Below are 15000 nucleotides of genomic sequence, written 5' to 3'. Positions count from 1 at the left end.
GTCAGCCAACTGAACCAACAGCCAGCCAGTCAGTAACAGAGACATTGTGTTCTCATTTTGCAGCCAATCAGAGTTGTACTCTTGGACTCCAGTACCCAGCGTACCTCACTCCCCCTTATCAGACCAGAACAGACAATTTCAGACAAGCAAAGCTCTGACAATTATACTCCACAGTAACTCTCAAGACTGTCTGACTAATATGTACAGTAAAATGTTTGTTCTTTGACCAAAAAGAGACAAGATAGCTTTTCACATTAATTTCATTTTCCTGACAATTTAACGTTGGCCACGACAGAGTCAAATAACAAGTGTTATTGGTTATGGCTGCTACAAGCCTTCCACTGGGATATTTAAATTTACAGCTTGATGTGGGGTTTACGCTTGTGGTCTTGTGTAGTTTAATGGGATATAAGCATGACATTGGCAATGCAAGGGGTAGAAGTTCAATTCCCAACAGGGCCACACACGCTGCAGACGCGATCATTATACAATGTTGTAAGTAAGGATGTAAGAACCCATTAAATGACCTATATACTTTTATGTTATGTTGGGCTTCATTCTAATTACATTGCTGTTGTGGAATAAAAACCTTGTATCAACAGGGAGTCAACTTTTTATGAGTTTAGAAAATCTAGTTGATTTTTTTTTATTGATATACATTCAACTTTGCTTTATCGCATCTCTACATTGGTTACCTGATGTATTAAAAATTGATTTTAAGATTTTACTGATCATTATTAAGCAGTGTATCCTATACAATGTTAATATTTAGGTGGTCTACCCAAGTAAATTAACAGCCCGCCAAGTAAACTATTATCAATTATTATCGGTTATTGAGGCTCACATTAATTAACATTTCTGTAAATGTGCCAGATTTAGACAGGCTAATTTTCATCTGCAGTCACCGGGCAGGTGAAATGTCAGTAACAAGTCGTCAATAATTAGCCTGGCCTATATAAAAAAGTTTCAGATGCTGAGGTAATGCATGAGCAAGACGTCAGGCATTTAACACAAGTTAATGAATAGTTGGTAATATGATGCGGGAGACAAATCATGTTACTGCTGAGAGTCTCATTTCATCTCTGAGGAAAATCTGCTTTTCAACGTTTCTAGCGTTAAAAATAAACTCAGATCACACTAAGCTCACATCCCTGTGTTGCTGCTGAAGCTTGTTCATTAGGTGTGTGTGTGTGTGTGTGTGTGTGTGTCTGTGTAAGGGAGGGGGGTGGGGGGGGGGGTCTGCTGGGACATTTTTGGATTAATCACCTTCTCTTGCTGCTATATGATTTTCTATTCCTGATGTGACAGAGTTGCCTCTCCCGCGAAAAGTCATTTAAACACGTCAGACACTGGGCTGGGCTAAACCATTTCCCACTAAAGGGGTGTTCCAGGTGTTGGATATTTAGGTCATGATGATACATGATGGTCTTACAGCAAATTTTATAAATGGCTATTTATATTAAGAATAGTTGCTTAAATAAACACAACAGAAACATTATTGTAACAGATATTTATCAGAGTGACAGAAAGTGCTTTGGTGGCCAAAGAGCTAAAAGAGCCTCCCTCTATATAGTATATAGAAGAGGAATAGAATTTAATCTGATTGGGGTTGCAATGCTGTGTCCATCTAAATAAGAGAAGTCTATTGGATTTTTACTCTAGACACTTTATCACCATAGGAGTTGGATGATGAAATTCCACGGCATGTAATGCTCTAAATGGTTCTTGATTGATATTTATTTTGCATTTTGCAGGATTCTAGCCATTGAACAATGTATGATAGTCCTTTTGAAACTGATGTTTGCATTCCATGGCCAAGTGTACAACTGTACAAGTCTGTTTGGGTTTCTGTTGGTCAGTTTAATGGTAATATATATAGTGTGTGTGATTCAAGTTTGTACTAAGTATTGATAGGCATTAATTAAATCATTGTATACACCTGAGTGCGATGGGGTGATGCTTTGGCTGTACATACATTATTAACTTAACACACTCTGATGAAGGTCAGACTCTACCAACACAGTAGTGCGTATATTGTGTTGTATTAGAGAGCTGTGTGCAGGATCTTTTTTCACATTAAAACAAATAAATAATAATACCATCTATAAACCATGGCATCTTTGGTGCCCATGCCCTGAACTGCAATTCCCCAAAGTCTAAATCAAAAACAAGACGTGATTGGTTGAGAAGCTTAGACTGGCTAAATAATTTTAACTCTTTTAAATCACTTCTTACAGACTTTTATGTAATGACATCTTAATTGTCCTTAATCTACCTTCAATTTTATGCTTTACTTTAAAGTTTCCTGCTTTGCTTTTATATCTCTTGCTTTCGTTGCTCCTCTTTTTGCTTTTACTATTGATTTGAGCTGTTTTTAATAAATCAATATATTCCCTTGCCAAGTACTCCGCAACTGTTTTGAAAGGTGCTATACAAATAAGGGTTACTGACTATATGGTAAAAAAAAAAAAAAAAAATGTTTGAAAAATGAAATCCATCCTCTTTGCCTTACTTTAAGTAGTCTATAGCCGATGGGTTGATGCAAGCATTAATGGTGATCCCAACAAAGTAGAGAAGTGATATAACAAATAAACATAACCAAATAACAAAAACCGCATAAATAAAGCATAAATTAAGGGGTCTTAAGGGATCACTTAGGTCTCAGGTCTTTTTCTGGTGGGTTTATTGAATCTATGGTGCGGTAAACCCCACCCATCTGGTGCTCCAAGTTGGTTAAAACAAACACTAAGAGTCATTTGCAAATTATATTTCATGCAGGCCTGCTGACAGCATGGGCTCTGAAAGCAGGCTATTTGTGCGATTATTAGCATGGGCAACCAGACAGAGACCTACAGGGGAGTCAGTCAAGACTGGAGTTGATCACACAGACACACACACACACACACACACACACATCATGGGCACCAGCACCCCAATCATTTGTATTTTAGAATAGGGATGAAATAATGCCTCGTAAACACTGTAATGACTGCTGTGATGATCAGCAGCTACTCTCTCTCCCCGTCTCTCTCTCTCTCTCTCCCTCTCTCTGTCTCTCTCTCTCGTGGTTGAGGGCCCACACTGTTCACAAACAGCCCGACGCTAATTTGGGATAAAAAGAAAATACTGACTTGCAATATTTCCCTGGTTTACCGCAGATTTCCAAGGGACCACACATACAGGCACCCGCCCACACAAAGCAGTGAAGAACCACACACGTTCATTTGATGAAATTAGGTTAGGAAGGAGCCTGTTCTGTGCTTTCCTTCTTTGAGAGAAGAGCTCACGGTGTGGAAATTAAGAGCCTGTATGTGTGTGTGTGTGTGTGTGCAATTGTGTTTGTGTGTGAGAGGCTGACTAATCCCTCCACAGAGCTGAAACGAGTTAAAAACACATCAAAGGGAAGCTTAACCTCTGTGAAACCTCACCGGGTTTTCAAGAACAACAAATGATCATTCTCCTCATTGTTTCCAGGGGACTCTTTTCACCGCCGCGTCGCTGACTTTTTCCTCAGTCCTGGGAGTTTTTAAAAAGCCTGTGGTTTCATTTTTAATGACTGTGCCGTTTGTGTCTTTCTGTGTGTGTGTGTGTGTGTGTGTGAGTGAAAGAAAATGAATGTGCGCGCATGCATGTGTGTGTGTGTGTGTGTGTGTGTGTGTGTGTGTGGGTGCATACGTGTGTTCGCACATAAAAGAGGGGTATTTTTGAGTGTGACATGGCAAATGAGGAAAACCAAGCTAACAAGGACATGCAGTTCTTGTCGAAATCATTAAAATGTACGACAGCATGACCGGCTATACAACAGTTATGTATACACAGAGCCAATGAAAAGGGGGAGGGGGGGTGGAGAGAGAGAGAGAGAGAGAGAGAGAGAGAGAGTGAGAGAGTGAGAGAGAGAGAGAGGGAGAGAGAGAGGAGACTTGTGGTCGAGACCTGCTTTCCCCCAGAATTCTCATTATCACAGTATAATAATGCTCTTTCTCGTTAAATTCAGATATTTACATGTTTCTAGTACTAGTGCTCTTATTTAGCCGCTATACACATATATATATAGAGAGGCATGGATCACCTATAGGTGCACATGGAAAGCAGTATAAAGGCTACCTGACAGCACCCTCCTTCCCCGCTTCCAAACCACACATTTTTTAGATCATGAGCGATCCAAATCGAAATATTTACTTTATGCTTTTGCTAGCCGGCGATGTTGTTCCCCATGTTGCCTTCGACATCTTTGGCTGTCTTCGCAGTCAACAAATTGTAAAATGGTAAGAATTCATAATTATATAACGCTAACGGGCATAAAGAGAACCTGATAGCATCGCTGGCCTGTTAACTTTCCCTTTACAAGCATCCACATGGCCTGTATCTATAAATCTTGTGAGTATGTACCGGCACAGTATAATCACAATATTAAGAACAGTGCATCCAATATAGAAATAAGACATTAGACTTATTGACTGATGAAATAAGAATGGGGAGAAAAGCACAACCTCTTATAAACTCATCTGTTTTTATTTTGCTATCATTACAACACCGGGGCTCAAAGAGAGCGGTCGGAAAATCAATAAATAGTTATAAAAAGTATAAAACAAAATATGAATACATAGCTTATGATATTAAACACCTAATGTAGTCAATCACACACAGGCACACACTCACATGCAGACACTTTCAGACACACACACACACAAAGGCACATTCACCGCAATGGATGTGGGACATATGGTGCACAGCTTCGGCGTAATCAGAGACTGTGTTACAGCCACTCAGCTCAACATCTGAGGAATGTGCGTGGATGCCGACACTGTGCCGTCCCTCATCCATCCACAATGAGACACATCCCCAGTGTAAGACGCATCCATCAACACTCAGGAATTCTCTGTCAGTCACTTCCTCCGTCTACTTTGTTTGCCTAGTTGAGTTAAAAGGCCAGTTCATTTGAATCGACGCCATTTTGGTGCAGACACACAAGGAAAGCACCTGTTAGTAGTTAGCATGAGAGTTTCACTGCAAAATGAGAAATCCATCATTTGAAAAAGTCATTACTGATGTTATTAGCTGTTGTTATACCATTGCATAGAGAATAGCAACATTTTTGAGGATGTGAGCATCTTTTTGAAAAAAAAAATTGAGTAATGAGTATTCGAATTTGAATACATAAAAATGTGGATGTATAACGTTTTCGAATGAAACCCATCACAGTTTATTGGAAGAGATATTTTGATTTTTGTCCATTTGAGAAAATTCCACCAGTCGCTGGTTCTGGAGCCACCCCGAGGCAAAAAGCACCCTGGGACTTGACTTTGACCCGCAGGACATTAACCTCATCCTGGCTGCGCTCCCTGGTGAGAAGCTGCAGGTCAAAAGGCCGTGACAGGTCAAAGTCTTCTGGGGGCTTCATTTGGTGCGATCCCGCCTCGTCCTCCCAGACCAAACGTCTTCCAGCGCGGCGGAGACGGAGCGCTCTGCGGCCGGCATCCTCCGGTGCGCCTCGCCCACAGCCCGGGACTCGCCCGGCCTCTCCGGCCCGGCGCCGCTCAGCTCGGCTCGGGTAAGCATCCGGTCGGCGTCCCCCGTCGCCGGGTCTGGGCTCAGGGGATAAGGGAGGCGAAGGGAGGAGGGAGGGGAGGCGGTGAGAGGAGGGGGGCGGGTGGCGAGGGAGAGGGGGAGCTGGACAGAGGAGCAGCGCTGGTGGGTGGGAGGAGGAGGAGGAGGAGGAGGGAGCAGCCGCTCCACTTGTCTACGCATGGACCTCTCCTCCTCCAGCTGCCTACGCAGACGCTCATTCTCTCCGCCGAGGGCGCTTAACTGGAGAGAGAAAGAGAGAAATTGAGAGAGACATAGTCAGATGCGGAGGAAGAGATTTGTGTAGACAAAGAGAAAGAACATGTTTTGGAAAGAACCTTCATGCGTAACCATGAAACAGGCGGAGGGAGGTGGGCGAAGGGGAAATGTTTGGGAGAAGTTTCAAGTAAGGAAATCGCTTGAGTTTAAACATCAAACTTATTTAGTTAAATCAACCAAATGATATAACTAATATGAAGTTACCAATAAATATCAACCCTCAAAAGTCAACAGCTATCATGTTGATGAAATAGCTGACACCCCATTATGTGCTTAATTCATTTTTCACAGTTGCTTTCATGCTTGTTGAGACAGAAATGCAAATGGGAGACTGCAAGGGGTTTTGGGAGAGTATTCTGCTCGCAGTTTGAAATAGGTGCAAGTGGGAGCCGTGCGATGGTGTAAATTTCTACATGAAAACAACCAATTTGAGCGATCATTAGAGGTCGATTTGACACGAAATCATCCGTGACACAAAACAAATCGCACATCGTCAGAACATGATTGGGCTCCCCGAAACACAATTACAGACCGGCTAAATTGAGGTTGTTTTATTTTTTGACAAGGACATTTGGGGAGGGGGTGCAGGGGTGTGAGTTAAAAAGTGGGTTTGAATGCAAAAATAAAAGAATTTGCATTTGTAGTAAAGCATAGTAATTATATGCAAAATGTGCCAATCTAAATTGTAATAGGGCAGATAAAAGAGAACGGAAGATTTGAAATAACATATTTTTAGCTAAAAGGAACAGTAAAATAAGGAAATAAAAAGGATGGAGAGACAAAGAGACACGTCGGATGTGACAGTCCCACTCATCCACATCTGTTTTTTTGTGTGTGTGTGTGTGTGCGAAAGCTGCGGTTAAAGAATGATGTCACATCGACATGTCTGGCCATGTGTGTGCGTATGTCTGTGTGTGTGTGTGTGTGTGTGTGTGTGTGTGTGTGAAACACACAAACGGAGATGAGACAGACACATTTCCGGATGGTTCCGCTGACATTACCCTTCCAGACACCATGCACACACACACACACACACACACACACACACGGTCAATAAATCCCAACAAATGTATTACATCTGATGACTAGAAATAGCTGGGTCTTGAGCTTAACCCTAGAAGAGCCAATGACATGTCTAAGTGTCAAAAATATCCTACTAAACTTAAAATAAAAATATTCATCTGAAACAGACAAACATCCTAAAACGTGTCTCATTTCATGTTACGCCAAAAGCAATATAATTTCTAAATGAAAAACAGTGAGGTTGACACTTGTAATTAACTCTATATTCAAGGGGACATGTTTAATTTTCCTCCTCTTTGGTAGCGCTGGATGCTTTCCTAATTGCAAGGGAGGGGTTGGAATTAAAAATCACAGCTTGTCTCCTCAGCGCTCAAATACTGCTGCTGAACTGGTGTGCATGTGTCTGCATGGAAAAAAAGAGTGAGAGAGCGAGACGGAGACAGAGAGAGAGAGGGGGGAAGACAACTCACCAGTCTCGTCTTCCCGATGTTTTATGGCTGGTGAGCTGGAATATGTGTGTGTGGGTGTGTGTGTGTGTGTGTGTGTGTGTGAGTGAGAGTGAGAGAAAGCAAGAGAGAGAGGGAGAGAGAGAGAGAGAGAGAGAAAGAGAGAGAAAGATTCCGATGTTTTACTGCTGGGGAGCTGGAATATGTGTGTGTGTGTGTGTGTGTTTGTGCTTTCGCATGTGTATACTGTAACTGGGTTCCCAACCAAGTATTTTATGCAAATTATGAAATTTATCGAATTAGAGAAGCTGAATGGTACTGGCAAAAATTTCATCAAATTTCCTCAATATCGCAAAAAAAGTTTTTAAGCTCGCTTGAAGTGGAAATTTCATTTGTCGAAAGAAATTATGTGATAAATAGCGGCGGAAATGAATTTTGTGAAATAAATAATGATGTCCGCTCGGCGTGATCGGCCCGACGACTGGTTCGGTTTAAAAGTGGCTTTGGACATTTTGAAATGTTGTACCAGCTGTTGCTCACATGTGTAAGTCTCCATCATGGTTGTATGGTGTAGAGTGTATTAGAATATTGCCAAGTGTCTTTTTTTGTTTTGGTCTTCAGATGAAAGCGTGAAATATGGCCAACAGTAGGTGACATTAAAGAACAACAACTTGCCCAATATTAATCAATTCCTAAAAGACTCAATTTTTTTGGCAGATGTCTTTTTTTTCTCCCTGACGTTCGGGAAGTCCATTTATTAGCTTCAACCCGGCTGATGGAAAACGCACCTAACTCGTATTCTATGTTTTTTGTGACATTTCAAAAAGTTTGCGTGAAATTTGCTTGGCAGCTGGAGGGAATCGCAGCTTACGCATGTATGTGCTGCAGAGAGAGTGTTAATATATGTGTATGTGGGCGAGTGAGAAAACAGCAACACTGACCAGTTTGGGACTGTGAGTGTGTAAATGAGACTAATCCAAAGCAGAGAGACAGACCTGATTTACAACCCGGTGCCCTTCACATAGATAAACTAAGACATTCCATTAGGCTTCTGCACTGATATCTGTGCATGTGTGTGTGTGTGTGGGTGCGCGCACATGTGTGTGTGTCTGGTGGACGCTGAGGGGAAATAGCCTTGTGTAAATGAACTGTCTATTTCCTATCTCTGTGCTTGTGTGTGGGTGAGAGTGTGTGAAAGAGTGTGTTTCTTTGTGTGTGTGTGTGTGTGTGTGTTTAGACTGTCCACATTGGATCGATGTGTGTAATGATTCACACTAGAGATTAAGAGGTGCTATTACACACCTGACCTGTTAAACAACACCTCTCTCTCTCTCTCTCCCCCCTGCCCCCCTTTTTGTTTGCCCTACCTTCCTCTCTCTCTCTCTCTCTCTCTCACACGCACAGCTAATGCCATTTACTCCTCGACGCAACAATGCTACATTAAAACTTCAACAAATACCAGCTTTAGTTACACCCCCCCCAACCCCCCCACCCCACCCCACCCCACCCCACCCCGTCAATCAGCGGGCCATTCCGCAAACTAACAAAAGTCGGGTGAGCCGTTCCCCCGGCCCTGGAGTTTTGGAGAACTGAGGGGGTTGAGGAGTAGTTTTGATTCTTCTCTCCTTTGGTGATTTGTTGACTCTTGTGAAGTTCAACACAGTAAAAAAAAAAAAAAAAAAAATGTCAGCTTTTCCTCAGAATATTCCTCTGTGTTTCTTTCCCCCCACACTGTTTTATCACAGCGGGCCATTTCCCTATGCTGTCATGGAGAGATCAGCACGGCTGTATTGATATACATCCCTCTCTCACTTTCATGAAAGGGAAATCATTTACCAGTGGAAAGAAACGTCACAGCTTTCTCCCGATAAGATTTGTCCCCCCCCCACCTCCCCACCCCGCTGCCGCCTTTCACTTTTATCGTAGGAAGAGGAAATGGATGTGCGTGTGTGTGTGTGTGTGTGTGTGTGTGAGTGTGTGTTGTGTGTGTGTTGTGTGTTTGAAGTCGGACGCTTGAAAGCTTCCTCTTCTGTGTGAGCTCAACAGCAGGTGGGCCGGTGTGTGGGTGTGTGTTTGTATCTGTCGGGCAAAAGGACTGTCAGGACCTGGTGTGTGTGTGTATGTAGTGTACAGTATGTGTGTGTGTGTGTGTGTGTGTGTGCGTGCGCTTTTACTTGTTGATTTAGCATTCTGATGGCCTCCAGGTTGCTTCGCAGTCTGGTCTGCATGTCCTCGATTTTGCTGAGGTTAAGAGCCACACAGCTCTCCCGTTCCTTGCTGTAACACACATACACACACACACACACACACAAAGAAAAGAGATCAACTTTGACATCTTTAATATGTGATAGTTAAGAAAATAGTATATAAAACCTTCGACTCCACTTTCCAACTGCTGTTTGAAACTGGTTTATGTGCGGTTTAATATAAATAGCATATTATATATACAAATGCTCCTACCATGGTAAACTTTTAAACTCTAATCTTTTTTGTATAATGATATGCATTAGCCTGGCAAAACTGTTTCAATCAAATGTCCTGGGGAATCTGGGGCATAAACAAGTTGGCGCACATCATCATCTTCATAATAACCGTCTTCGTAATAACTTATTACAAAACTCAAAGATGGGCGAACAAATGGGTTCCAGAAATCATTAAATTAAATATGAACATGGGTCAGAAAAAAAAAAAAAAAAAAAACTAACAAAAAACCCCCCCAACAACGGCAACTAGGCAACATTAAGAGTACAAGAAGCCATTTAAGATTTTTAACTGTTTATTAAAACGTTTTGGGAAATGACAAACAAATGTTGGGGTCTGCTGTCTTCAGACCCGGGGAATGTCTATTAAATTAACGACGGTGGATAATGGCGCTCTGTACGGGCTGAAGAGCGCGCTGCCCCCGCCTTACGCTGTTTCTTTCATGCCCCAATGAACCTGTCCAGTTAGTGTTCGAAGAAAAAACAAAACAAAAAAAACCCTTCTAAATACTCTGATGAACCTAAGACTCCTCGGCCCATTAAAGTACCACTGTACCTCCCCGATGTTAATTTTCTTTGTAAAAATGCGAGCTGGGATTTTCTATCTCATCTTGGTAAAGAGCAGTGGATGGAAAGACGGTCCCGTTCTGCTTCAGTTGAGAAGACGCACACACGCTCATCGAAACGCTAATAAATGGCATCATTGTTCCTGCAGACGTGGGCGAGCTCAGACACACAAACACACACACACAAACTTTTGGCCCTATTAGCTACAACTTAAAACATTTAAGATCCGAGGAGACACTTGAGGGAGATGCTAATATGTGGACTGACATTTTTGTCTGAAAAGTTTATGAGATTCATTAGTGAAACGATGCCTTCTGAGCTCCCACAGATTTGTACCCTTCAATGGTCAACCTCAATCAAGAGTCAACAACAACAACAAAATAAACAATAGTGACAGACAACACCACTATCCCACTTCACTATCCCAGCAAGCTCTACACTGGGATTTTTCTTTTGTTTTTGACTGTACAATTATGGGTATATAGATTCTTGAAAGATAGGACTCCCCATATGGAAAATGATTATGGGAAACTTTGAGTTTACACCATAATTAAAATACAGGGCAAGAAATATATTCAAACCAATCAAATAAAGATAAACAAAACTAGTAGTGGGCCAATGGTGGTGCAGCACTTTGATCACATATTAGGCCATTGAGGCAGGGATAGGATCAATTCAAGTCAGACAAGTCAGTCACCAAGTAAATAAAAAATTCAAGGAGAGGCTATTCTGAATTATCAATTCAGAATTATCAATCTGAATAATCAGCTATTTGTCATTAAGCATTTTATGTGAGTGTTTTGGTCATAAATTATTAACTAAGGCAAGACAAGAAAAATAGTACAGATTAATCTAATCACTTCATCACAGAAATGTTCATCTTTCGAAATGTAGATGTAAATGTAAACAGTGATGGTGCTTCATTACGAATACATTAGTAATATCACAGAATTCATGTAAAATAAAAATAAATTCCGAACAGCTGACAAGACATCATCGCAATCAGCCCATTAAACAACTAATTAATTTGGCCTGGCCAATGTAAGCGTTTATTTAAAAAAAAAATCTATTTTTATAAGAAAACCCATTTCCTGAAAATGACATCCATAAATGGAACCTAATTGCAACTGACCCTTCCACGTTGTTAATTTCACACCGTAATAATGATACAAAGAACATGAATAAGGAAAAATACTGAAATTTCCTTTGATCTTTTAAACTATAAATGCCTCTTGAGAGCTGAATTCCAAGAGTTTCCATTGCTAGAGAGCAGCAGACAAGAGCCATAAACTTTTTAGCCCAAACCAACAACATTAAATCCAAAGCGCCACATCTCCAAAATCTTCACATAATTTAAACTCTGGTTTAGTTGGTAACGCGCGGTCTTCAGCAGATCATGACACATCGCCACCGCTGAGACAACTCTGTGAGATTTATGCACCCGATGTGCGAAGGCGGCGAGTCGCTGAGCGCTTGGCATGACGCCTGTGTAAACATGTGTGTTCCCGTATTTACACGCAAACACGCATGTGTGTAATTAGCGGCCTAACCCAATCAGTGTGTGTATAATTGCAGTCATTAGTGTCAAAGCCGAGCTGCCATGCTCTCTAAACCAGGCAATAAACTACACGCTTCCTCTCTTCCTCCCGCCTCGCTCTCATCTTTCATATTTACTGCTCTTGTGTTGCTGCGAGTTTCATGCAACGCTCTTGTTGACTCTCTCTTTTCCCACGCAATCTCCTTCTCGTCTTCCCTCTCTCTGTCTGTTTATCACTCTCGTTCTCCTCCACATTTCGACAAATCCCCTGCTCTGATCACTGTGTGCTGTTAATTGGAAGCACATCGTTAGCGGTGCAACTTGACGAAGCCTGATGCTTTATGAGCACTCCGACAGATGGGCCGTGTCAGACAGTCACTGAGTCAGTGGTACAACAGCAGCAGCATTGATCTCTGCATGCACCACCAAGTGTGTTTACATGTGCCTTATTATTACAGTGTTATTTTGGATACTTAAAGGTGCTGCATGTAGCTTTTTAACATCAACAAATAATTCAATTAATTTGAGACATCTGTATAATTAACGTAAACAAACGTGACCATCACCGAAAAAGATTGGCAGCCTGAACTTCACTGTATTTTGCATTGTGTGCCACCGGGTCAGATTTCACAGCAAATCTGTTGCTTTACAGCACAAAGGGAGACTGCTTTATGGCACAAATCAGGAACCATTTCTACTCTGCTCTAATCCTTCTTCTTGCACTTCAAATTAAACACATGTGGAGCGAAGCCAGGGAGGGAGAGGGGGGCAAGTAGCAACATCCAGGAAGCAAAGGGGTTTATGGGAAATGTGGTCTTAAATTTGAGAAACACAAAATGCTACACATAGCTCCATTTAAAAAGGAGATTTTTACTTCCCCATACCACCAAATTACGGAGGTTGTTGATCAATACCAATGACTCAATGATTACTTTGTGCTGAGATTTCTGGCTTTCAAAACTCACTTTCTCTTTTTTGGAACAAGCACTCCCCACCCATTGGAACTTCAAGACACTCCCAGTCCCCCCCCCCCCCCCCACCTGCTGAGTACTGCCTGAGTATTTCCATCTGCTCGATGATGGAGGACGGTGGTACGAGTGTGTAACTGGTGTCACAGCACATTTCAGCTACGAAGGCTACAAAGCCTCGCTCTCAAGCCAAAAAGAGCAAATGACAAAACATGACAGTATTTTCAATCATGACATATTACCGCTTCAACTTTCTGTTGGAGCTCTGCTCTAATTAGCTACCTTACTCGTCTTGACTGTGAAAATGTGACTTTATTGTTTGTGTTAAGGGGGTGGGGTATGGGTTCCGTGCCAGATACTTATGTAGGAGGAAATTCTACCGATTCTATGTTGCAATTCCTGCTCATCACCAATAGAGGTTGATAAAGGTCATAGATTAATTAATGCCCCTTTAAGAGTTTAAGGCAATTATAAACTCTGTATCCAGTTTACAACAACCTCAATAGGTTTATTATGAGAAACCCAAATGTGATACCTGGAAAATACTGATGAATATAAATCTGTTTACGATTGGTTTTACAGGCTGTTTGTGCAGAAATATTCATAGCGGTCTGTTTATTTATGTATACATATATTGGTGATCACAATCTGAAGATGCATATATTCTGATTTATTCATATGACCTGCATTTAAACACGCCCGCTGAGAGATCAGACTGTGTCACACTCTAGATAAAAACACCTGTTAGGGCGTTTAGTCTCTTTCTTTTTCCATACGGCTTACACCCCTATTCTTCTTTCCCTGAAACATCACAGTCACTTATCTTCTCTTCCGCCACTCAGAACCTTCATCTTTTTTTCATCCCCCTTTATTCTTCTTCTCAGGTCTCACTCATAAAAATGCCGTTTGACTTTATCCTATATTTCACCGTATGTCGTCTCAAAGAATAAGATAAGAAAATAATGTCTGTGGCATTCATTCCCCGGCTAGTTATAAAAATGAGTTTTGACTTTTGATATGTCACAGAAAACTGGAGGGAATCTGTGAAAACTTCCGATTTTGACGTCATGATAACTTTTTCATAAATCACAGCCTCAACTCGGATTTGGTGATAGGCGCATAAAATAACTTTTTATAAGGGAGGCCGCTTCTTTTTTTTTTTTATCAATCTACACTCCTATCTACTCCACTGCTCTTCTCTTCACCTTTTCCGTGGGCTTTATTGGTACAAAGTGCCATCCGCAATGTAAAGCCGTGACACTCAAGCTGCCTTGGAACAGTAAGCCCCATAATCATCATAAATTTCTTTAATAAAGGCATATCTAATGACAAAAGCTTCACAGCACGTTGATCGCTGTCAGTGATAGCGGTGGCGGGGAGACACCGCGGAGATATCCCCTTCGCCACCAGTAATGAGATTTATGCACAGAATGTATATGGCTGCCATGCAAATATCATGACATATCTGTTGCCTTATAGATGTATGATTTTCATACATATGGCATTTTGGGTGGCTGTGGGTGCCGGGGGGTGGGGGGGAAACAATAATGAAATGAAATAAATTAGGAATCCTCATAATAAAGAAGAAGGGGAGAGAGGGAAAAAAAGAGAGAGAATGGATGGGGAGAGACCACGGAAAAGGCTTTCATTCACTGTTCTTATCTCGTTCGGTGTTATTATATTCGCTCAATCAAAACCCCTCTTATGCATACATCTATATGAACTGCCTCTCTCTCTCTCTCTCCCTCTCTCGCAATTATGAGGAAAAGACAAAGAGAAGCGATTCATCTTTCTGTCGCGGCCCCTTAATGATATCATTAAAATGACTGACAGCTTTGAATAGCGCTGGAAACCCACCCCAGTCAAAACAAATCTGATCCGTTTTGGAAACAGAGCCTGGTGGTTCGTTTGGGAGGGGGGGGGTGCACAACATGGGTGTGTGTATGTGTGTGTAACGGGTGGGGTGGGGGGGGTGGGAATTGTTAATGAGGGAGACCCTAGGGGGTCACGGTGGGGGTACAGCTGCAGGCAGGTGCCCTCAGAAACAACCTGCCACACACACACACACACACACACACACACACGCGCGCGCACACACACACACACACACACACACACACACACTCCTTTCCCTT

General features: G+C 41.9%; 1 protein-coding gene across 1 annotated transcript in view; it reads right to left on the bottom strand.

Annotated features, from left to right (window-relative positions):
- Positions 1-5397: 5397 nt before the first annotated feature.
- Positions 5398-15000, bottom strand: part of LOC139667359 (trichohyalin-like) — a 57417-nt gene continuing 47814 nt past the window's right edge. Inside the window, exons 23-24 of the mRNA XM_071546812.1 lie at positions 9488-9586; positions 5398-5808 (exon numbers count right to left, since the gene is read on the bottom strand). Of these exons, the coding sequence (XP_071402913.1) occupies positions 5398-5808; positions 9488-9586 (510 nt within the window). The remainder of the gene's footprint in view (positions 5809-9487; positions 9587-15000) is intronic.

Source organism: Centroberyx affinis, unplaced genomic scaffold, assembly GCF_046629955.1.
Source record: "Centroberyx affinis isolate AG114_WGS23_722 - 3 ecotype Tasmania unplaced genomic scaffold, CSIRO-AGI_Caff_v1 ptg005464l_1, whole genome shotgun sequence".
Taxonomy (NCBI): Eukaryota; Metazoa; Chordata; class Actinopteri; order Beryciformes; family Berycidae; genus Centroberyx; species Centroberyx affinis.
Note: the sequence above shows the minus strand (reverse complement) of the source record. Positions and strands in the feature narration are given on the sequence as shown.